At 42.3% G+C, this 25,616-nt stretch overlaps 1 protein-coding gene across 4 annotated transcripts in view; it reads right to left on the bottom strand.

Annotated features, from left to right (window-relative positions):
• Window positions 1-24,527, bottom strand: part of ACSBG1 (acyl-CoA synthetase bubblegum family member 1) — a 71,036-nt gene extending 46,509 nt beyond the window's left edge. For 2 of the 4 annotated variants that reach the window (XM_048866492.2, XM_048866488.2), the window contains exons 1-2: window positions 24,288-24,527; window positions 6,403-6,485 (exon numbers count right to left, since the gene is read on the bottom strand). In XM_048866492.2, coding sequence (XP_048722449.2) covers window positions 6,403-6,485; window positions 24,288-24,361 — 157 coding nt within the window. In that variant the 5' untranslated portion in view covers window positions 24,362-24,527. Of the gene's footprint in view, window positions 1-6,402; window positions 6,486-17,398; window positions 17,618-24,287 lie in introns of all 4 variants that reach the window. The other 2 variants (XM_048866489.2, XM_048866487.2) reach the window with 2 other exon arrangements.
• Window positions 24,528-25,616: the final 1,089 nt, after the last annotated feature.

The raw sequence follows: 25,616 nt of genomic DNA, 5'->3' as shown, positions 1-25,616 counted from the left end.
GCTGCAGGAAATACCACCTATGAGATCCAGAGTGTCTGTATCCTGCTGCCTTCTGATTGGACAAGTGCCTCCACTTAACCCCAGGAGTTGGCCCAGGAAGTTGTTTGGGTAACCACACAGATCTTGGCCTGCTACAACGTCAGACTTTGCCTTGTCTCCTGATCTCTGACTCCAGCCTGACTTCAACCCAGATTCCTGCCTTTTGATTCTAACCTGGTACTACCTCTCACCTCCAGCCATAGGTGACTGGTAACGGCTGGGTGGGTGGTTGGGCACAATGGCAGAACCTCCCTCCCCTTCTCACCAGAGCCATGGTCCGCTTCCTGCTGACTGCCAAGGTACCCTTCAGCAACGCCCTCTTGACCATGGCACCCCCCGACCACCGCCTCTTTGGTGGTTGCCCACCCTTAAGACCAGCCCTGCTTATCTCTCTTAGGGAAAATGGCACCCTGGGTGAACTTATATTTTGGTGCCCTGGCCCCTGCTGCCTCCCCCAGTCCCCCATCCATCCCCTGCATTGCCCCTGGCCCTTGCTGCCTCCCCTGGACCCTTACCCATCCCCCCCAATCATCCCTGGCCCCCCTTTGCCTCCCTGGGCTCCCCACCCACCTCCCTATTGCTCCAGCCCCTGCTGACTCTCCCAGACCACCCACCTATTGATCCTGGCCCCTACTACCTCCCTGGGCTCCCCACCCCAGCCCTAGCTCCCCTGGGCCCTGCTGCCAACCCTCTCCCATTGCCCCAAGTGACACCCTGAGTTTCCTTCCGTTCACCCCAAGCAGGTAACTGCAGCTGCAGACTTCCCCGTGCCCCCTCTGGCACAGAGCTGTGCTGTCAGTCCAGCCTCACTTCTCTGCTCTGACAACTAGTAGGGCTCAGCAGGAGCACTTACTGCTGGTGCCTTTCCCAGACATGTCCTTTCAGCAGTACTCTGCCCAACTCCCATCCTGGCAGAAATCTGGGGGTGGTGTGAGACCCCATATGCCCCCCTCCGCATGTGTTGCCTATGCCAGTCTCTGACCCTGACCTGACTCTAACCCAGACTCTTGTTTATGGAACCTGGCCTTGCAATTCCTCCAACTCTGGCCTGGTGAATCCTGTCCCTGGTGGGTAGGCCTCAGGCCAGCTCTGACCACTAGACATGACTGCCTACATCCCAGTCCCTTACACGTGTATCCCAGTCCCTTACACGTGTATACAGCTATATGAACTTGAATACCCTTTCAGTGTCTAATGTGACTGCTTGTGGAAAAAGAAACTGAAAATAGCTCTGCATCCTGGAAAATAAACCAAAGGATTCTAAAGGCGCTGATTATTCCGTTTCCTAGAGGGCTTTGTAAGAGCAGCAGCAAATGAAAAGAACTTTTCTGCTCCCACATAGCAGAGGTACGTGCTGACATTGAAAGAGCCTGGGAAGGAACTACTGGCTAAAGGCTGAATAAGATGATTATTCACTTTCAGAAAAGCAAAATAAGTACCATGCATAGTTGAACTACTATGCATAGTTTCAGAGTAACAGCCGTGTTAGTCTGTATTCACAAAAAGAAAAGGAGTACTGTGGCACCTTAGAGACTAACCAATTTATTTGAGCATAAGCTTTCATGAGCTACAGTGAGTATGCATCTGATGAAGTGGGCTGTAGCTCACGAAAGCTTATGCTCAAATAAATTGGTTAGTCTCTAAGGTGCCACAGTACTCCTTTTCTTTATGCATAGTTTGAAGATCAAATTGTATTAGAGGTATGGATGGGTGATGAACTCAGAACACTAACTGAAACCAATGTGGAATTAAAAAATGACCCTTTCATATTGGTTTTTTTTAAATACACTATGACATAGCAAATTGTATATGTAGACACACTGAGTCCATCAGCAAAGTAAATGACCATTTCATCTCAAAGGGGTTAGCACAACTAAGTGCATCCTAAAATTCCTTGGTGTAGTAGATGGCAAGGTTTGTGTCCCCTCTTCTTGTAGCTCTGATTGCTCCTGCCCCCTTTGGCACTTTTCTGTGTCACTTTATCCCTACTGAAGCATGACACTGATTAAGATTACTTGTCTGGATTTTGGGGACAGCTGGCTGAATCATTCACTGCATATTAGAACTGGTCAGAATTTTTTCCCCCCTGAGGAAGGATTTTTTTCCCCAAAGTATTGAGAACTAAAATATTTTGATTCAGATATGCCTTTTAGGAACTGCAGTTTGGGTGCCTCATGCCCCCCCCCCAATTCTTCTCTGTGTGCTGAGCTCCCTGCTTGGATTAAATTTCCTGGGATGTACTGTGGTCTCTCCCTCTGGTGGGGAGGCAGTACTTCATGGAAGCCTGAGCCTAGAGGAGAATGGGAGACATAAGGCAAATGAACAGCAGCTCTCAAGGCACCACAGTGGCAGATCCAAATACAAATATTTCAGTTTTCAAGCAGTTGGTTTTTCAACAACAACCACCAATTTCCCATGGAAAGCAGATGCTTTTTATGAAAAAATTTGTTTAGCTGAAAACCCAGTTCTCCAGGGAAAAACAGTTTCAATAAAACAAATTTGAGTAGCCGTCTAAATTATTTATTTTCTGAACAGCTTAGCTGACTTTGTTTACAAGTCATTCAAGAACTGATCCTGGTTTATACAAACATAGGTATCATTCACAAATTTTGCTAAATAGTTTATATGAATTTATGACAGCCTATGGGCTTTCTGTAAATTGTTTACTGACTATTTGCTATTCACTTTTCATGGTGTATGACTGAACTCCTATGACACATAGTATTGTTTCCACTGCCTGATTGAATGGCTGAAAATTTTTTAAACAATAACAAATAGAAAATAATGCAATTTCTGGTACAAATTTTCAGCCATCCAATGGCTGAGTGTCTGCATGCTGGTGAATAACTATAAGCCCCCCAAGAAAAATAAGGGAGTGAATCCTCCATGTTTATTCACAAAAATATTTACAAATCACTTTAACTCTGGGATGTAAATGATTCTAGGGTGCAGAATTCTGACATTCAAGTGAGACAGATTCTGGGATGGATATAAGACCCAAAGGTGACTATTGCACATGGTTCAGCAGAAACAATTGGTAGACTGAGAAACTGAGTGTGGGACTGACTGATGGAGGAACGATCACAACAGTTCCAAGCTCTATTCTGGGATATCCCATTAAATGCATTACCCTGAACAGTTGCTTAGTTAGCCTATGCCTAAAACCAATCCAGATGTACCTTGTAAAACATTAACATTCATGATAAACCTGATGATTCTGCAAAGTGCTAAGGATACTTGACTCTAATGGGACATGACCATGCTCAGCACTTTCAGGAGGTGCTCCTCATCAGCCAGGATTCCTCACTGTTCTGAAGTCCTCTCATTTTTGCTAAGAGTACAGTCATGTGAATCTCTAAGACTGCAAGAACTCCAGCTTAACCAATGTTTTTTCCTCCTGACACGTCTCGCCTCTGAAAATCAGTCCACTTATTGATTTTATTGCCTATTGGAGTTACGTGCTTAAGTTTAAGGAAAGGAGTTTGAAAGTCTGGGACTTTGACTTCTCCCTCAAACTTCCTCTTATGTAGAATAATGGAGATGATAAATCACAATTATTAGGCCTTTGAGTTCCATGTGAATCTGAATAAATAGCAGATGTCACTGAGCAGCAATAAAGTAAAATATTTTCCTCTGTGTTTACTCTTTCCATAGGCTCCAGAAACAGTAGAAGGATTTTAAAAGGTGTGGGGAAAGACCACACATATGCAAATAAACAGCTGACGCACAAATACTAGATCCCCATGCACATGCTTGTCAATTAGTGAAAAGCCTTTAAGATGAAAAGCACTGCATATATCATAGTACTTTGTACATTTATATAGGTGTGCAAGGATTAGATTTTTATCCATAAATCCATAAATTTATCCACAAAAATCATTTCACTGTACACACACAAACCAATGACAAAATATTTTCATCAATGATCACTGAAATTTACAGATAGGCAAAGAAAGAAATGCTGCTTGAGAACATATCTGAGTCTGATTTAAGGCTATTTACTTTGTTTTGAAATGTGATGTTGACAATTTGTATTGTAACGGTTATAAAGCTTTAACTTTTTGAATCGCACCATCCCCCCCTTAGTTCCTGCAACTGTGAAAATAGAAAAAAAATGCTTAAAAATAAACATTGACATTTCTATTGAAATTATACTAGAACATCAGAGTTACGAACTGACTGGTCAACCATACACCTTATTTGGAAGCAGTAGTACACAATCAGCCAGCAGAGACCAAAAAAGCAAATACAGTACAGTACTGTCTTAAACATAAACTACTAAAACAATAAGGGAAAGCAGCATTTTTCTCCTGGATAGAAAAGTTTCAGAGCTGTATTTAGTCAATGTCCAGTTGTAAGCTTTTGAAAGAACAACCATAACATTTTGTTCAGAGTTATGAACATTTCAGTTATGAACAACCTCCATTCCCAAAGTTCTACTGTATACAAGAATAAAAATCTAATTCTGCCAAACCCATATTTATAGCATTTTTCATCCAAGGATCTCAGAGCATGTTACAAGCTTTAATTAAGTTGGACTTATGACACACCTGTGGAGTAAGAATTATCCCCATTTTATGGTGCGGGAAACCGAGGCCCAAGAGAGCAGTAAGAACAGGATCAGGCTGTTCAAGTCAACACACATTTTAGTATGGACTTGAATAGGAGCAGTATCTGGCCCAGGGGAATTGGGAAGGGATGCAAATAAGTTAAAAACAAATCTTATAATATTATATTAGTCAATTTGGATGGCTTCTTACAACTGAGGTAAATCAGTAGTCACTCCACTAAAGTCAGTTATGTTGCACCAATGTAAAACTGGCATTCATGAGAGGAGAATCAGACCAATTATGTTAGAATTGGACCCCATTCTCATTCTACTTACGTAAGTTTTAAACCAGTAAGCAACTCTCACTGACTTCAGTGGAGTTACTTGGATTTATATCGGTTCAGTGGATATCAGAATCTGGGCCTGGCCCCATACTGTAGACAGGATAGAGTGGATCTGCTGGCTCAGTAATAAAAAATGAATCCATCTTTTAATCAGCAGTTTTATCCCTCAAGGTTATATTTCTAAACTTCAGTGTCCACCGATTACAACAAAAGAAAAACTCTCTACTAAAAAACAAACAGGATTCCCTCCTACTGTCTAGGACTAGGTTGTATACCTAGAGAGTAACAACTGGGTGTGGTGCTCTCCCTTCTTAAAGGCTTTCTTCTCTGACCATGTGACTGTCATTATAGTTATTTCCTATATAACTTCTGAGAACATTCTTGAGCATTCAGTCCCCAACCTTCCCTTGTGACTCAGCACTTGTACTTGTGTATGATCTCAAAACACGAAGTTTGTTATCTGTCAAGCAGAAAGTTAACATGGACTCTGGACCCTGCTATAGGTTCATTGACACAAAATGGCAAAACAAAGTTAACAAAAACTTACATAAGGCCCTGATTCAGTAAAGTATTTGGACAACTCGTGCTTAAAGTCAGGTGCATGTCAAGTACTTAGCCGAATCAGAGCCTTAGTAACTATCAATACATGTAATGTGTCCCCCAAAAGGTCCTATCAAATATTTCTGAACTCTGAACATTGGACAATTAGCGACCACATTTGACTATTCTAATTTGTAATTGGCTTTACAGAATGAATCTGCCAGCTGTCCATGCCTTTGTTAAATAAAAACCTTTTTCTGTGAGCCTAGAATGGCTTTTCTGTAGCTAAAAATCTGCTTACAAAATTCCTGTGGAGCACCTCCATTTCTTCATCTTACAGTCTACTGTTATTGCCTAATACATACAATTCTGTAAGGGTTCCTATTATTTCAAAACTTGTGAACAGGCTGCAGCGGCAAAGCTAACAGGGGACCCTTGTGAGATTCTGCCTACAATTAGATTAATTTTTTCATTTTTAAGTAGTAATTCTCCCAAAGCCAGACGAAGGCCACTCTGCAGCCTGGTGAAATTGGTCAGGTCACATGGGTTTACACAAGCCTCCCAGCAGTTGAGTCACCCTGATTTACCACAGTTAAAGTTTTATTTTCATTCTTCATCACTCCTCACCATCCCATCAGCCATGCATGTGACACCCAGCCATGAACTTTATTCAGTACAATCTGCAAGAATATACAAAGGCCAAATGAACACACTAGTAGGAGATTACTAGAAAAGGATCCCTTAAATATGGAGCAGCTACCACTACCCATAATATGCTATTAATGCAAATTTCTCTCTCAATTCAGGTTTCTTCCCTGTTTAATAAATCATGCAGAATATCATGACTTCTCCAGTCACTACTATCACTGGAACAAATGAAACAAGCAGTAATGTCCCAAGTTTTCAAACAAATGTCCTTTATTTGCTTACCTGGGGGTTCTTTGCCTTTATCTTGGATCTTCTCAGAATAAGTTAGTGATTCTTTTGAGATTTTCAGTTTATTGGTCAGTGTTCTAAGACAAAAGACACAGTTATAAAAAAGTTATCTATAGAGTAACTTTAAAAGTCAGCTAGTAAATACTACATACTACAAAAGGGAGAGATTATATGGCTCCTGGGAATGGGGAGCCTTTTCACCTCTTGGTCACTGTTTCAATATGACCACACTAGTGACTGAAAGCATTTCTTATCTGATGGCTGATACTCTCATTTCACATGGGTTAGATTATGAAATCTCAGTCCAAATCTACTGAATAAAGTTAATATCAAATATATCATTACGCTGGGCACTAATTGACCTGTTGTTGGCAGTCACAGCAGAACGGACATGAATTGTACAAGTATAAATTGTGAGCATGTTGGTAATACAGTATGTGGAAGATTTCACTGCTGATATCTGTACTATATCTGTTAAAGGGATTAAAAACAAGGGGCAGAGACTCTTAGTTCCAAATACTATTAATCTAGCACCTGGTACAAACAATTAAAAAAAAAAATCTTTGTCAAAGCAACAGAATCTTTATCACAAGGATGAAATTCACCCCTCCACAGAAGTTTGTTGCAGGGTTGCAAACAACGTATACTCTATACTTGCCTTTGCACACACATAAAACACAATGGCCACTGGAACAAAAACCAGCTGGCTACTTCAAGTATTAAGGGTTGTTTGAACCTTTAAGTCCCTTCTCCAGGAGGCTGACTCAGGCACAATGAGACGGGTCCTCCATTGCATCACACTTGTGTAGTTCTTGATGTTTGTGCCAGGTGGATGCACAATGCTATAGAATCAGAATTCTCCCATCATTACACCAGTGATAGCATTGTAAATGAGTGGAGGCTTTGAATTTGGGAGCTTTTTATGCCCATGTTGCACAGGTGTAAATGATGGCACAAGTTGCAAGGCACTGGAGAATCAAGCCCATTGCATCACACTTGGAGAAGTTGCAGCATCTGCTCTCCTGTGTGCCTAGCCAGATCTGCTGGCTGGCATAGTTGGTATAGTGCAGTACTTTGTAAAAATTGATGTTATCAACAATGCTCATGTTTATACTTTAAAAAAAAAAACCCACCGACAATCCAAATTGGGAGCAAAAAGCTTTGGTGTCCAATGATTCATGAACATTACTAAAATGGTTTTAGAAACATTAGAATAATGCCAGTATTACTTTTCTCCTACTGCCAGATATTCCAGGCAGCAGTGCAGGATTCCCATCACTGAGAAAGAGCTTATGTAGTAGCTAAACCTCAGCAGCCTGCAGAGTCTCCATGAGCAGACCTCTTAATGGTCAATGAGTGGAGCCTTTAGAACAGTGTTTCTCAAATTCAGCCACCAGTGGTTTTTCTGCAGTCACAGATTTCTGGGTGGTGATTTGCGGGGGCAAAGCAATGGCTCCTCCTCCAGGGCCACAAGCAGGGGTTGGCCCCTGCCCCCCTCTGGAGCCACAAACACCAGAGGAGCAGGCAGCTGGTGTGAATTCCCCACCTTCCTGGGGACAGTGAACTCAGGCTTCAGCTCTGTGGTAGTAGGCTCCGGGTGTGGAGCCCTGGCCACATGGTGGCAGGAGCCACAGTGCTGGCCCTGGGGTCACCCCTCCCAGCATCACCTCTGGTCTCCTTCAGGCACAGGCCCCATCCACAGCCATGGGATCCCAGGATCTGGACCCCAACCACAGGTACCAGCCCTTGGCTCACCACCCCACCCCATCGCTCCTAGCCCTCGCTGCCTCCTCTGACCCTTCATTCATCCCCCCATGACCCTGCTGCCTCCCTACCCACCTCCCCATCCAGGGCTTAATTTGTCCCCACCTTGATGGGGCTGAGTAAGTCTGCTTGTGAAAATGGATATTTGTATGTTTGTTAATCTCTCTCTTCACAGCAGACTTAGTAGCTAGATGGGAGGCTGTGAAAAGGAACATACAAATATCAATTTTCACAGCAGCAGACTTACCAGCTAGCAAGTTTAAAAAAAGCAACCAAAAAAGCAAAAAAACAACAAAAGACAAGAATGTGCAATGCACCTTATTTGTGTTTCTATTCTGTTTAGGTTCAGTGAAGACTAAAGATAACTGCATATTTTTATTATTAAGCCTTCAAAAAATACCCTACATAAATAAATTATAATGATTTGGACACGTATATGTATGCCTATTTATTTGTTTTTCCTAAAGTTAATTAAGAATTTTAGGAAAAATTGTCAGAGCTGCCACCAGCAAGAGTTGGTGGCTGCATTTTGAGGCCACCAAAAAATTTGTTGTGAGAACCCCTGCTTTAGAAGTGACTGACTACACAATGTAATATTACAGAGAATTTTTAAATAGCTTTGTGTATTTCCGATTTTATTAATATTTCAAATTCTAAACTGAACTGTGTTACTAAGAATCTCTTAACCCTACTCCATTCTTACCCTCTGGACAGAGCCACGAGGAGAGCATGGAGGGAAACACAGGCTAGTTTTTTTTTTTAAAAGGAGTAGCAAAAACCCATTCCTCTGTATATGCACACACACACACACACGCCCTGAAAGCAGTATGAACTGTACAGGCTTAGCACCTCCCTCCACCACTGCAGGAACACTGGAAGCACTCTCCACCCCACACAACATAATAATTTTGTTTTAAAAGTCAAATGACCCCAAAAAAACCCAACAATGCATGAGTGGCACCTTAGAGACTAACCAATTTATTTGAGCATAAGCTTTCGTGAGCTACAGCTCACTTCATCACATGCATACTGTGGAAAGTACAGAAGATCTTTTTATACACCCAAACCATGAAAAAATGGGTGTTTACCACTACAAAAGGTTTTCTCTCCCCCACCCCACTCTCCTGCTGGTAATAGCTTATCTAAAGTGATCACTCTCCTTACAATGTGTATGATAATCGAGGTGGGCCATTTCCAGCACAAATCCAGGGTTTAACAAGAATGTCGGGGGGGGGGGGAAGCGGGTAGGAAAACAAGGGAAATAGGTTACCTTGCACAATGACTTAGCCACTTCCAGTCTCTATTCAAGCCTAAGTTAATAGTATCCAATTTGCAAATGAATTCCAATTCAACAGTCTCTCGCTGGAGTCTGGTTTTGAAGTTTTTCTGTTGTAATATTGCAACTTTCATGTCTGTAATCGCATGACCAGAGAGATTGAAGTGTTCTCCGACTGGTTTATGAATGTTATCATTCTTGACATCTGATTTGTGTCCATTTATTCTTTTACGTAGAGACTGTCCAGTCTGACCAATGTACATGGCAGAGGAGCATTGCTGGCACATGATGGCATATATCACATTGGTGAACGTGCAGGTGAACGAGCCTCTGATAGTGTGGCTGATGTTATTAGGACCTGTGATGGTGTCCCCTGAATAGATATGTGGGCAGTTGGCAACGGGCTTTGTTGCAAGGATAGGTTCCTGGGTTAGTGGTTCTGTTGTGTGATATGTGATTGCTGGCGAGCATTTGCTTCAGGTTGGGGGGTTATCTGTAGGCAAGGACTGGCCTGTCTCCCAAGATTTGTGAGATAACTTGATTATCATACACATTGTAAGGAGAGTGATCACTTTAGATAAGCTATTACCAGCAGGAGAGTGGGGTGGGGGGAGAGAAAGCCTTTTGTAGTGGTAAACACCCATTTTTTCATGGTTTGGTTGTATAAAAAGATCTTCTGTACTTTCCACAGTATGCATGCGATGAAGTGAGCTGTAGCTCACGAAAGCTTATGCTCAAATAAATTGGTTAGTCTCTAAGGTGCCACAAGTACTCCTTTTCTTTTTGCGAATACAGACTAACACGGCTGTTACTCTGAAACTTATCCTTGTACTAGTGTAGGGATTTTTTGTTTGTTTGTTTTGTATTAAAATTACATTACCCTGAAGATGGGTTAAGATGGAATGTGCGAACCTCTAGTGTGGGGTGTCTGTCTCCCAGTTTTCAGAGTAACAGCCGTGTTAGTCTGTATTCGCAAAAAGAAAAAGGAGTACTTGTGGCACCTTAGAGACTAACCAATTTATTTGAGCATGAGCTTTCGTGAGCTACAGCTCACTAGCACCAGCAGGAGAGTGAATTTGTGTGGGGGGGGTGGAGGGTGAGAAAACCTGGATTTGTGCTGGAAAGGGCCCACCTGATGATCACTTTAGATAAGCTATTACCAGCAGGACAGTGGGGTGGGAGGAGGTATTGTTTCATATTCTCTGTGTATATATAAAGTCTGCTGCAGTTTCCACGGTATGCATCCGATGAAGTGAGCTGTCGCTCACGAAAGCTCATGCTCAAATAAATTGGTTAGTCTCTAAGGTACCACAAGTACTCCTTTTCTTTTTGTCTCCCAGTTAAATTTCTTCTATCACTCACGTGTTTCTTCTAGAAGTGATTCCGTTTGCTCCTCCTGGGGGCAGCTGCTTCTCCACTCTGAAAGATTTGCTTGTGTTTTCCCCACATCAGGTTCCACAGTGTGCAGCAGCTCTTTCATTTACTCAGCAGCTCTTGCTGCTAGCTCATTTAAGGTCTCACTCTACAATCTGCTTTCCTAAAGGCAGTAAGCTTTTGACTACTGATAGCTATTTATTGTTAACAGTAGGTGTACCTCCTCTGCATTAATCACTCCACTCCCTTATCATACCTGAATTATTGTGCAATGTCTACTTTTTTGTCTTTAGTAATTTAGGACTGAATCCTGCAAACTTTTACTTATGCAAATAGTTTCTTCATATGTGAATTCCTGTTGCCTTCAGTGGCGCTCCTGGCATAAATGAACATGTGTGTATAATTTGCCTAGTAATGAATTAAACTAAATTAGTTTATGCCATTTTTATCCACTACAGAACTTTTTGATCAAACATGGCTTTCCTAGCCAACTGCTTACTTCTCTTGAGGACAATTTGAAATACTAAGTCTCTCAAACTGTTCAAAAACCAAAATGATTTAAGAGACCAATACTAGAATACATGAAAAAGATGCTCTCATGAACCCAATTTCCCTGGCCAGCGTGTCCTAACACAGCAAAAGATCAATTGTTAAGAAGATATCATTGAACATCAGTTAAGCTCCTAGTATATACATTCCCCAACATTTATTTTCTAAGTACATTCCACTATTCACAGTCCAATAGATTCAGGTAGAATATCTGGGGCCAAACCTGCAAGGTCTGTAGTGCCTCCCACTAGATAGGGCTGAGCAAATAATTGATTTTTTGGTTCGGTGGTCGAACAGAAAAATTAAAAAGAAAATTTTTGGTTAGTTTCAAACCAAAACTGGATTTAAAGAAAAACTTTGGAGAAACAAAACCAAAAAATATTTGGGTCAAACAAAACGTTCTGATTGATTTTAAATCGACATTGTCAAAGAAGTCCATTTAGAAAAATGTTGGGGGAGGGGGGGGAACCAACCTTTTGACATTTCTGAAATTTTTCTTCCCAGTTTTTTTCAGCCAAAAATATTTGCCAAATTTGATCCAAAATGCGGATAAGATTCAATGCCCCCCAAAATGCATGTAATAAGGCAGGCCTGCCTGAAGTGCCCTGTTGTGGCAGAACAAAGGACTTCCTTAGTTGCCTTTTCTTCAGAGTCCCCAGTAACTCCACAACAGCTCTCTTGTCTCAATACTTTCCCTCTTTGGGACCAACTTATTACTAAAAGTCCCAGACATAGTCCATTTCTCACACCCAGTTTATGCAGTCCTTAAAATCCCACAATCTTTACACTATTGATAAAGCCAGGGCTGACCTCAGAGAAAAATGGCATCCTGGGCGAACTTGCATTTTGGTGCACCAGCCCCCTCTGCCTTCCCAGGTTCCCCACCTACCCCACCCCCCCATCATCCCTAGCCCCCACTACCTCCCTGAATTCCCCACCCACCCACCCTGCTCCCGTTGTCTCCCTAGGCTCCCCACCCATCCCCCCCATTGCCTTCAACCCCTGCTGCCTCCTTCAGTCCCCCAGCCATTGCCCCTGGCCCCACACATCATCCCTGCTCCCCACCCATCCCCCCTGGCCCAAGATAACTCCCTGGATCCCAGTGATTAATTTGTAATGCAAGAGGTGCCAGAGCTCAGGAAGTTCCTCTGGCCACTGAGTGATGTGTAACTGACATGGCAAGCCCAGAGGTGCTGGGGCTGACTGCCAAGCCTAGAGGTGCCAGGGCTCAGCCCTGGAACAAATTAAGCTCTGTGGGCTCCCCACCCATCCCCTCCCTAACCTCCACAGCCTCCTTGGGCTCCCCAACCCTCTATTGTCCCCAGGCCCCACTGCTTCCCCTGCCCCATTGCACTAAGCTCCCTTCCACAGCCTTGCAACCAAGGTCCACCCCAATCTTGCTTCTGGACCACAGCACTACCTGACCATTGTGCCCAGGACAGCCACCCACCCATAAGGCCAGCCCTGGACAAAGCACCTAGCATGCTCCAGCATCTTCCACCACAGGTGGGCACTTCTTTGGTCCTCTCCTATCTTTCAATCAGGACCAGGAGTGCTGAAACCATTTTTTATAGCTGGGGTGCTGAGAGCCATTAAACCAAACTGTAAACCCTGTATATAATGGAACCACTTCAAGCCAGGGGGTGCAGCAGGACAGCCACCTCAGGCCTTCCAGATGCATCACAACTCCTGCTGTTCCCAGCAGGAATGACCACAGCCTCTCTGCTGGAGTTCATTCTCACCAGGGGAGCATCCCTCACCCTCCCTGGCCTTCAGCTCTCCAGCATGGGATTTATCCACTGATGTCTCCTTCACTGGTCTCTGCCATCAGCCCTCTCTGGCACTCAGCTTTGGCTCTCCAGCTTAGAAGTCAGCAGGCAACTTCCTCTGCTGCTCTCTGGCCTTCAGCCATCTCCAGCCCTAGTTGGCCAGCCCCTGGTTAAGGGGGATCCACCAGCAAACCCCTCTGCTGCTCTTCTACCTTCAGCTTTCCCCCAGGAGCCTCCTGCAGCTTCTTTCATAGAATCATAGAATATAAGGGTTGGAAGGGACCCCAGAAGGTCATCTAGTCCAACCCCCTGCTCAAAGCAGGACCAATTCCCAGTTAAATCATCCCAGCCAGGGCTTTGTCAAGCCTGACCTTAAAAACCTCTAAGGAAGGAGATTCTACCACCTCCCTAGGTAACGCATTCCAGTGTTTCACCACCCTCTTAGTGAAAAAGTTTTTCCTAATATCCAATCTAAACCTCCCCCACTGCAACTTGAGACCATTACTCCTCGTTCTGTCATCTGATACCATTGAGAACAGTCTAGAGCCATCCTCTTTGGAACCCCCTTTCAGGTAGTTGAAAACAGCTATCAAATCCCCCCTCATTCTTCTCTTCTGCAGGCTAAACAATCCCAGCTCCCTCAGCCTCTCCTCATAAGTCATGTGTTCCAGACCCCTAATCATTTTTGTTGCCCTTCGCTGGACTCTCTCCAATTTATCCACATCCTTCTTGAAGTGTGGGGCCCAAAACTGGACACAGTACTCCAGATGAGGCCTCACCAATGTTGAATAGAGGGGAACGATCACGTCCCTCGATCTGCTCGCTATGCCCCTACTTATACATCCCAAAATGCCATTGGCCTTCTTGGCAACAAGGGCACACTGCTGACTCATATCCAGCTTCTCGTCCACTGTCACCCCTAGGTCCTTTTCCGCAGAACTGCTGCCTAGCCATTCGGTCCCTAGTCTGTAGCTGTGCATTGGGTTCTTCCGTCCTAAGTGCAGGACCCTGCACTTATCCTTATTGAACCTCAGATTTCTTTTGGCCCAATCCTCCAATTTGTCTAGGTCCTTCTGTATCCTATCCCTCCCCTCCAGCGTATCTACCACTCCTCCCAGTTTAGTATCATCCGCAAATTTGCTGAGAGTGCAATCCACACCATCCTCCAGATCATTTATGAAGATATTGAACAAAACCGGCCCCAGGACCGACCCTTGGGGCACTCCACTTGATACCGGCTGCCAACTAGACATGGAGCCATTGATCACTACCCGTTGAGCCCGACAATCTAGCCAGCTTTCTACCCACCTTGTAGTGCATTCATCCAGCCCATACTTCCTTAACTTGCTGACAAGAATACTGTGGGAGACCGTGTCAAAAGCTTTGCTAAAGTCAAGGAACAATACATCCACTGCTTTCCCTTCATCCACAGAACCAGTAATCTCATCATAGAAGGCGATTAGATTAGTCAGGCATGACCTTCCCTTGGTGAATCCATGCTGGCTGTTCCTGATCACTTTCCTCTCATGCAAGTGCTTCAGGATTGATTCTTTGAGGACCTGCTCCATGATTTTTCCAGGGACTGAAGTGAGGCTGACTGGCCTGTAGTTCCCAGGATCCTCCTTCTTCCCTTTTTTAAAGATTGGCACTACATTAGCCTTTTTCCAGTCATCCGGGACTTCCCCGGTTCGCCACGAGTTTTCAAAGATAATGGCCAATGGCTCTGCAATCACAGCCGCCAGTTCCTTCAGCACTCTCGGATGCAACTCGTCCGGCCCCATGGACTTGTGCACGTCCAGCTTTTCTAAAAAGTCCCTAACCACCTCTATCTCCACAGAGGGCTGGCCATCTCTTCCCCATTTTGTGATGCCCAGCGTAGCAGTCTGGGAGCTGACCTTGTTAGTGAAAACAGAGGCAAAAAAAGCATTGAGTACATTAGCTTTTTCCACATCCTCTGTCACTAGTTTGCCTCCCTCATTCAGTAAGGGGCCCACACATTCCTTGGCTTTCTTCTTGTTGCCAACATACCTGAAGAAACCCTTCTTGTTACTCTTGACATCTCTGGCTAGCTGCAGCTCCAGGTGCGATTTGGCCCTCCTGATAACATTCCTACATGCCCTAGCAATATTTTTATACTCTTCCCTGGTCATATGTCCAACCTTCCACTTCTTGTAAGCTTCTTTTTTATGTTTAAGATCCGCTAAGATTTCACCATTAAGCCAAGCTGGTCGCCTGCCATATTTACTATTCTTTCGACTCATCGGGATGGTTTGTCCCTGTAACCTCAACAGGGATTCCTTGAAATACAGCCAGCTCTCCTGGACTCCTTTCCCCTTCAAGTTAGTCCCCCAGGGGATCCTGGCCATCCGTTCCCTGAGGGAGTCGAAGTCTGCTTTCCTGAAGTCCAGGGTCCGTATCGTGCTGCTTACCTTTCTTCCCTGTGTCAGGATCCTGAACTCAACCAACTCATGGTCACTGCCTCCCAGATTCCCATCCACTTTTGCTTCCCCCACTAATTCTACCCGGTTTGTGAGCAGCAGGTCAAGAAAAGCACCCCCCCTAGTTGGCTCCTCGAGCACTTGCGCCAGGAAATTGTCCCCTACGCTTTCCAAAAACTTCCTGGATTGTCTATGCACCGCTGTATTGCTCTCCCAGCAGATATCAGGAAAATTAAAGTCATCCATGAGAATCAGGGCATGCGATCCAGTAGCTTCCGTGAGCTGCCGGAAGAAAGCCTCATCTACCTCATCCCCCTGGTCTGGTGGTCTATAGCAGACTCCCACCACTACATCACTCTTGTTGCACACACTTCTAAACTTAATCCAGAGACACTCAGGTTTTTCTGCAGTTTCGTACCGGAGCTCTGAGCAATCATACTGCTCCCTTACATACAGTGCTACTCCCCCACCTTTTCTGCCCTGCCTGTCCTTCCTGAACAGTTTATAACCATCCATGACAGTACTCCAGTCATGTGAGTTATCCCACCAAGTCTCTGTTATTCCAATCACGTTTCTATAGTTTCCTGGCTCTCACTTGCTAATCTCTCACCCCATTGAAGCTCTCATGTGCACTTCTCTAGACTGAACTCTCCACTATCTCTTTCCCCATTTTTATGGCTCAGATGCCATCCCTTGAAACCCAACTGGGAAGCAGTTGATGAGTCAAAAGGCCAGTGCTACCCTGTGACAATGCATTTTTTGGTGAAATTGCTATTCACCAAAAAAGTTTCACCCAACTTTACTATTAGGTACTAAACATTCTCAACTGCCACTGAGACAGGATTGAGCCCTTAGGTACATTAAATAAATATGCAAACATGCGGATATCTTTAATTTATATTATGTTAAGGGCTCAATTGTGCCCTCCTTATGCAGGTGCAAGTAGTGCAAGGTGCAATTCCAGGAAGAAATGTGGCTGAATTATCTTGAATTCTTTTTGGTAATTCCTGTTGTAATGTTAGCCCCTCCTGCAAGGGCTGTGGTTTAAAGACCACAAGTTTGCAGTAAGAATTCTAAACACTCAAGACAGCGGAGTCACCCTAGCTTTACATCAATGCAAGATGAGAATATGGCCCTGAAGCTCCCGAGTTGTATAACCTCTGTGTCTCATCACAGGGTATACAGAAATATGTGAAGAAGAAAAAAACCCGCCATCACTAAAATGAGTTTTAGTACCAGATAATGCACCCACTTGTGCCAGTGACTGAACTCAATGGACATAAATAATGTGATGGGTTTGGTCACAGAGACCCCCTTGGAACTGTCACCTGAAGTGCTGAGATTACCTCTGAGCACATTTCCCCTGCCAGCTTGGGACTCCAAAACCCTGTCATGTTGAGCCAGACACGCTAGCCTGCTGAAACACAGACCCAGGTGTGGTCCATGCCCGCAAAGCTGCGGGCTTTAAGTGAAAACAGATCAGAAGGTCACCTAGCTCCAGCACCCAGACACCCAGTTCCCAATGGGATCCAAACCCCAAATAAATCCGTTTTACTCTGTATAAAGCTTATACAGGGTAAACTCAAATTTTCCACCCTCTATAACACTGGTAGAGATGCACAGCTGTTTGCTCCCCCAGATATTAATCTCTTACTCTGGGTTCATTAACAAACAAAAACGTGATTTTATTAAATATAAAAAGTAGGATTTAAGTGGTTTCAAGTAATGACAGAACAAAGTAAGTCACCAAGCAAAATAAAGCAAAAACATGCAAGTCTAAGCCTAATACATTAAGAAACTGATTACAGATAATAGCTCACCCTCAGAGATGTTCCAATAAGCTTCTTTCACAGACTAGACGCCTTCCTAGTCTGGGCCCAATCCTTTCCCCTGGTACAGTCCTTGTTAGTTCCAGCAGACATCTTAGGTGGAAAGCAGGGGTGTTCTCAAGACTTGCAGCCACCTCTGTCCTGCTTCACCCCTTTTTATGGTTTTGTCACAAGGTGGCAATCTTTTGTCTCTCTGGGTCCCCACCCCTCCTAAATGGAAAAGTACCAGATTTAGGATAGATTCCAGTATGAGGTGACATGATCACATGTCCTGTGAGACTCCAGCCTCCATTCTTCCTGGGCTGGCCCCCCATGTACACTGGAAGGTTTGTAAGTAAACAGAGCCGTTTACAACCAATTGTCCTGGTCAATGGGAGCCATCAAGATTTAAACCACCATTAATGGGCCAGCCTTTGCATAATTACAATAGAACCTCAGAGTTATACTTCATATTTTTAGCTTCAGATCCAAGAATAATACCTATATACAAATAGGAGGAATATATTCAGTAGATTATAACCTTTGTTATGATACCTTACAAGAGACCTTTTGCATAAAGCATATTCCAGTTACATCATATTCACACTCATAAGCATATTTCCATAAAACACAGGGAGTGCAATGTCACAAATGTAACAGAGGAAACCACGTTGGCCACAAGATAAATTATAAGAAATCCAGGCTACCTTTCTATGGAGGAGACAAAATTATGCTAAACAGATTTCTCTCACACTTGCACTAGTCCAAATAGCCACACCTACTAATCCTGTCAACAGGCTCAGCTTATTTACAAGCTAGTAGTAGTAGCTATTTATTGCTGACTGTGCAAACTTGTTTTTCATAAATACTGAAACAAACTTTCTCAAACTACTAATGTAATGTAAAAAGAAAAGGAGTACTTGTGGCACCTTAGAGACTAACAAATTTGAGCATAAGCTTTTGTCAGCTACAGCTCACTTCATCGGATGCAATGTAAAAGCTACATTAAGCTTAAAGAACAAAATAAAATAAAAAAATTACTGCCTACTAAAGTTCACAAGTAGCTAATAGCTTTTATAAAAGGGAGGCTGCTAATCACAGGCATAGTTTGACTTCTATATTTGGGGGGGGGCCAGGAGCCACCCCTCCCCAGCCACCCTGCTCTGAAGGGCAGCAGAAATTCAGAGCTGGGTGGCTGGAAAGTGGTGGCTGCTGGCTGGGATGTTCATGTGTTTGTGGCATGGGAGGATTATATTTTTAATCCCACTCCCAGCCCCCCACCCAATACCCACTCCCACCCATTCCCGGATTGTTTCTTGAATTTTTATCCTGCTCCTGCTATTATGGCAGCAGGTCCTGCAAGACCCATGGGATCCCAGTCCCACTGCAGGGCTCTACCTCACATTAGGAATCAAATCTGAATTGTAAACTACTAAAACAAAAATTGTATATAGTTTGGGGGTGGGGGGGACAACACCTCTACATACCCCCCCAAATCTATGCTCCTGCTGCCAACAATAGCCTATCTTGATTTGCAAGAAAAGGACCAAAAATCTCTTTTTTAGTGACTAAATATAATTAAAAATAAGTTGATTCTTTTCCTTTTAGTTTGGTAAGCAGACAAATTTAGTACATTATTAAAAACTATATGAGAGCATGGAAAAGAAATAATGCATCAAGCCTTTTAGTCAAAAAAGGCTTTATTCAGACGATAAAGTGTATGACACAACTCTAGAATGATCTTGTAATAAACTGGCTTGCTCCCTTCTGACCTATGCAGCAGAAATCCAGCTCTCCAGTGGAGACTTTCCAGTGATGAATTCTATCCAACTCAGCCTCATTGTACTCTCTACAAATGGCTATACAGAAGTTATTATAATACTTTTTCTCTCTTCCCCATCCATTTTCAAGTAACTGCAGCCCAGTTTCCAGACTCAAAAACATGTCACAGAAGGTATTTTTCCCTCCACAAATTCTGCACTTTCATCTTCCTTAATATCAGAGTTCTGGATACCATATAAGCATAGAATCCTGTGTCCAGCACACACACACAGCTATGCATATAATTTAACTGCCCAAACTCAAGCCTATATATAGGTGGCACTGTTTGATGGGATCAAAGTACTATGCCAGTTTCTTTATAAGTGTCACCACAGAAGCATATGTACCTCAAGTATTTGAGACGACTGTCACCAAAATCCTTTTAACAGAAAAAAAAAAAAAAACTAAAAATCAAGCAAAACTCCCCTTTACTAAAATGAAAGCAAAATTTGAGAGGCTTAAACTGCCCCCCTAAAGTCCAAAAGTCACAGATCAGCATCTTTTTCTCTTGATTCATCATCTCCTTTAGCATATATCTATTGACCACTGTGAACAAAATTTCTTTGCTTATGTATCAACATCCCGGACATCTGCTGAGTAAAAGTATGCAAAGATTGAACAAGAGTCTTTATCTGTAATTTGCAGAAAGCACAGATTTTATGAGTAACCTATAATATGGATATTTACACAAGTGTCAAACCTCTGATTTTCATTTTTGGACAAAATATAATTTAAGAGAGAAATTCCTGTTTTAGCTACGTTAAGATTCGAGAAGAAGTCAATTCAATTGAAGAGGTTATCAATATTATTCATCAGCGCAAAAGGCTAATGTATACGTTTGCCCTTATGAGAATGTATAATACTTTCTGAATACATATTATCCTTGATACAAGAAGGCACTAGCCTGAAAATGGCCCAAATTAACGAAATTACCTTTGATCGTAAAGCAAGTCTACCTGGACACACAAGTTATCATCTAGAGTTTTACACTTATGTAAAGTGGATGACAGGAAATATAAAATCCAATTTCATTTTTACAGAAAAGGTGAGGCCGTTGTTCTAATAAGATGTACTGCTGGAACTCACATTCATGGTGTTCTCGCCACTTTATTTTAAGCCTTTAGCGGTTACAGTAATGGACTTTACAGAAAATACTAAAATTGTAATAATATGAACACTATGTTAAGAAAACGTCTACAGTGTGGTTTGTGCTTATATTACATACCTCCCAACCTTTCCAATCCAAGCAGGATTTGGTCACTGTCAATCCCTGTGGGCCCATCTCCTCTGCAGCCCCTGGTCCCAGTGCCTCCTTTATCATGCCCATGCCACAGTCAGCCTCCACCTTCCAGCCCAAGCAGGTGCAATGTCATTTCCCATTCCTGAGCTCCCTACAGCCATTGAACATGCCCAAGGAGGCTGAACATGCCCAGGAGCAGCTGAATCCGCTGCCCTCTCTAGCTCTGCCCCTGCCAATGATGCACACCATATGTACGGCTGTGGGTGCCACTGAATGCAGGAAATGATCTACTTCAACTAGGACATGGGGTTTAGTGGGTCAAAGTGGGACAGTCCCATGGAACCCATAACTGTTGGGAGACATTACTAATAATTATTACACACATTTCCAAAGAGTCTGGAGAAAGAGAAGGGGTCACTGGGAAGAGCCTCATTACAGTAATAGTAACAGTTGTAATCATTCCCTTCTGCTCTGATCAGACAGGAAAAGAGGTTATGACTAATAATAGTTGGAACAGTCCACCATCTTTAGTGGGACACAACAAACTTCTAGTAAATGTCACTCATTTCACAATCTTCTCTTAAATTAAGTTTCAAATTTCCCCATGAAATCATAGTAGCAAGTCATAAAACAGAGACTGGTGAACTAAAATTAATAAACCTGAGGTAAAATTCTTACGATGCCCTTGTCTCTTTTCTCGTATGCAATTTCCCATCCAAGAGATGGATCAGTCTGTCTGCTCCTGTTCTACTGCAGGCAGTGATCTAGGTGCCAGTCTACTAAAAATCCCATGACTTGTGATCAATTTGCAAGAGTTGGCAATGTGCCTTCCCCTGGCTGCTCGGAGGGGACTTCCTTTACCTGCCTCCACCTCCATGCTATGAAACCTGGCACCCAATCCCTTTTATTTCACACCTCCCTCATCGTTCTCTGCACAACAACTTCTCAGCCTCCTTCCTGCCCCACATACCCCTGCATCATTCTGCTGCAACCCCTAAATCTGCCTCTTGCTCTTCCCAGTGACCCCTTCCCCTCATTCACTTTTCAGTGGCTCTGCACCTCCTCACAGTCCATGTCCTGTCTAGCCCCCTAAACTATACAGTGACAGCCATTTTACCTGTGAGCATAGCTTCAATCTCACTGAAAACAGCAAGAGGTGACAGACAACTTTATTAAGGGCAGCCTCACTTCCGCAAGCTGATAACCAGCTAGGAAATGGTGGCCATCTTGCTGGCTTCAGCCCCATTGACAGTAATAGGAGGTGGTAGCCATTTTGAATATGTGAAAATTCATGAGTTAGCAACCTTTCTTCATGTTTTTACATGAAAGGTTAAAAAAAAATCCCAAAATTGCTAGAGTTGTGACCAAAACAAAACAAAAACAAGAGCTGGCAATACTGCATCCTGTTAGTCACACATCATAACACTCAGAAAATCATGCAGTTACCCATCCACTCTGTGGACGCTCACAGAGGCCCCAGTTCAGCAAAGCACTTAAACACACACTTACATTTAAGTATGTACTTAAGTCCCATTGACTGTAATGTTAAACGTGAACTTAACTGCATTGCTGAATACAAACCAAAATCAGGGCTCATTCATCTAAACAGGCAAGAGGGGAAAGGCCTAGTTCAGGTTATCCACAGTCACAATCTGGATATTTCCAAAAGTCCATATTTACATTTCACATAACTTTCTGATTTGAATAGGTCTACACTCCTAAATATGGACTTCTCACAGCCCAGAGTGGAATAGGAGGGATTCAAAATATTCCCAGCTGCTAGTATATAAATCAAAGATACATGAAAATGGTACAGGAGCACAGTTAAGGGTTTCTGGACTGTCTTACCTGTGCATTTCCAGGCACTTGGGAGTTGGGTTTAACCTCATTAAATGGTCAAAAAGTCAGAAGATTTTCAGTGCAAGGTTCTAATAACGATTCTTTTAACAAATTATACAAACTTATTTCCATTTTACTGAAATTTTTTATCTGGGAATTTCACATAGAATTATATACTTTTGTGTAGCAGTTAGCCATGAATTTCTGCAGTTGACCGTCTGAATCATAATTCAGTTTTTAGAACTGCTAGACTAAGCTATTGCTTGTGGAGAAGTTTTTTGTTTTGTTTTTTTTACAATGCAATGTACTGAGTTGCTTTCCATTGCCAGAAGTCGGCACTAGATGACAGGATATGGATCACTCAATAATTGACCTGTTCTGTTCATTCTTTCTGAAGCATCTGGCACTGGCCTGTCAGAAGACAGGATACTGGTCTGACCCAGGATGGCTGTTATGTTTTTATGCACCGAGTTATATTTTCTGGATTTTGGGCCATTTGTTTGGTACATTTGTAATAGACCTGCACCTATGGTTTATTTACTGACTCCTAAGTCCTCTGCATCTTGATGGAACATGGGTAAATATTTTGAATGTAATAAAGATAGCCTTTTTGCGAAAAGTCTTTAATGTTTAATATGAAATAAGGTTTTAAACACATTGCACCAATAGGTTGGCGAATAAGGAGCGTATTGAGAATGGTGTGTCTGGATGGTGATTTCATCCACCCTTGAGACTAAGTCCTTCATGTGACACGTCTAATACCAGCTTGGAATATTTAAGTCCACTGATAGGTTCCTAACCTGAATTTCCTTCAAATTATATTTAACCAAGTGCTTGTTTCCATGGCAGATTGGGGTGAAATTCTGTCCCTATTAAGTCAATGCCAAAACTTCCACTGACTTCAACAGAGTCAGGATTCTACCTTACTCACTTATGTACAAATTTAAAAACACAAGTTACATTAAGCTACCCACAGCAGATACTCTGATATCAACTGTGAAATAGAGAGAACCACTACTTCTGCCTCTAGAAATATTAGCAGTCATGTATTCCAGATGAAAAATAAAGAACTTAAGGGGTGGGAAGAAAAATAAACCTTAAAAGGGAAATACAAATGAATCTTATTGAAACAAGGTTTTAAGGTGCTGATAATGATTTGTCAGTGCTTAGTGTAAGTCTAGAATAAGGTATCTATCAGGAACCAAGCTCTTTCATGTATTGGAAAAAAAATCGAGACAATTAATTTCGAGATTCTGAAATTAATGGATATTGGCTGTTGCCCACCCTGAGCAGGCTGCCAGTTCTACAGTACTATTTGCCTTGCTTTACATACATGTATGCTGAAGGAGAAGAAAAAAAAAGTCACATTACGCTGAGAGTGACTGCTGCCCTAAGGTTGAAGTAACTTTTAAGCCATTTTTCAACTCCATACTCTCTTCTTTTACAGAACTGTTTTCAATTTTTGTAGAACTACAAATCTTCACATCAGTATTCAGATCACTGTTTCCCCACCCCCCAAAATCACTGCTACACCCATTTCTGGATTTAACGGTTTCTGTCTTATGCAGTGAACACTATGCCACTGGACACAGGTGTTCAAATAAAAAAAGACTGTGCAAACTGACTATTTTTATAAATAAACGCACAGAATACTATAAAGGGACAGTCTGTGATCCAGAGATCCAGAACAGAATTGGTAAAATTTTGATAATTATTACACTGTGGATAGGACATAGTCTGAACTGAATAATGCTAGTAGCAATAAAATTCAGATAGTCTATGGATTAGCAAAGGAGATTGTCAATTCAGAATCATTGGCACAGTTTTCTTTGCTTTCTAGTTTCAACAAAGGACTTTTGTCATTCTGCATTAAATAGTAAAGTTAACATTAAGTGAATATGGTTCACATTGACTTTAGCAGGAGCAGAATCAGGTCCTTAGTTTTAGGGTTTGTGAAATAAAGATATTGTTTGTTAGTATAAATTCTCAAAGTTACTTTACCTGGTTTCGTGGCTTTCTGCAATTTCATTTTCATCTTGCAATTTTTTCTTAAGGGTCTCTTCGCTGCCAGCCATTCTGACAAACTCTCCACAACAAATATGCTAAAAATTTGTCTGGATCAGGCATAAATAAGCTCCTGAGACCATTTAAGAAACTAACAGAAACAGGATACTTGTTCAAATAAAGACGTAATGCAAGAGGAGGAGACTAAAGCTCCATTTCTCTCCGATTTTAACATGCTTGAAATGTCACAAAGCCTGCCAGTTGCTTACTGTTAAAAGTTTTTTATTCAGTTTTCTGTAATTATACATGAGAAGAATTTCAATGAGACCATAGTTCTTTAAGATGCAAATTTTCTCTTTTGCTAGGATATCTAACCCCAATCAATCCACAGCTTACAACAACCGAAGCAATTCTGATTCTCTTATTAATTCTAGTTTCAAAATAGAGCATCCAAGTAAACTATTTTCTCCAAATAATGTAGATTAATTAAATTAGGATATGACTCCGACAAGTCAATGACACATATGAAACCCATTCCTTTAAATGGTTGAGTGCCAACAGCTCCCTTTTACTTCAATTCACAGGACCAGGACTACCATATATATTGGAAAGGATCTACTCACCACTTAACTAATAGCCTGCCAGAATTTAAGAAAACTGTGTTTTGCCACTTGGGGAATAAATGTATATGAACACTTTCCTAAATTTATATTATCCCTTTTGCTAGAAATGTATTATTGCTGAAATATATCCCCAGTATATTGACAATGCAGCACAGTATTCAATAAGTATCATTCTATCAAGTGCAATTCGAAATCGGCGGGGAAAAAGAGAAAACCTTGGAGGTAGGTCCCAAGAGTTCTCATCCTAACCACCCCCAGATATGTTTGAAATATGTAATAGCACAATATGAAACATTACAAAGGCAAAAAAGTGTATATTTATGGGGCCCAGGATTCAAGAATAAGCATTTTTGTCAAGGGTGATTAAAATCAGAGTCAGAGAAATCTCCCTACTTCTTCCTTCAGTTTGGTGACAATTTTCAAAAGGGTTCCTTCAGGGCTCTAGAAAGCCCACTTAAATTTATTACTGGTTTTCCCAATCATTACAAGGAAAATATGTTAGTTTCAGCTTGGATAACTTTTACTGTAGAATGTAACAAAGCAGCAGGCCATCGCAGACCAAGTGGGCCCTTTTGCTTTTTTTTTTTTTTGGTGTTCAGCTTATTAGAAGCCCAAAGTCAAGAGGAATAAATTCCAGACATTTATTCCCCTCTAATCATTTTTTTTCCCCTCTCTTTCTCTTATCACCTAAAATTTTTTTACC

The sequence above is a fragment of the Caretta caretta genome, chromosome 10 (genome assembly GCF_965140235.1).
Source record: "Caretta caretta isolate rCarCar2 chromosome 10, rCarCar1.hap1, whole genome shotgun sequence".
Taxonomy (NCBI): Eukaryota; Metazoa; Chordata; order Testudines; family Cheloniidae; genus Caretta; species Caretta caretta.
This window is presented reverse-complemented; position numbering and strand designations above follow the sequence as displayed.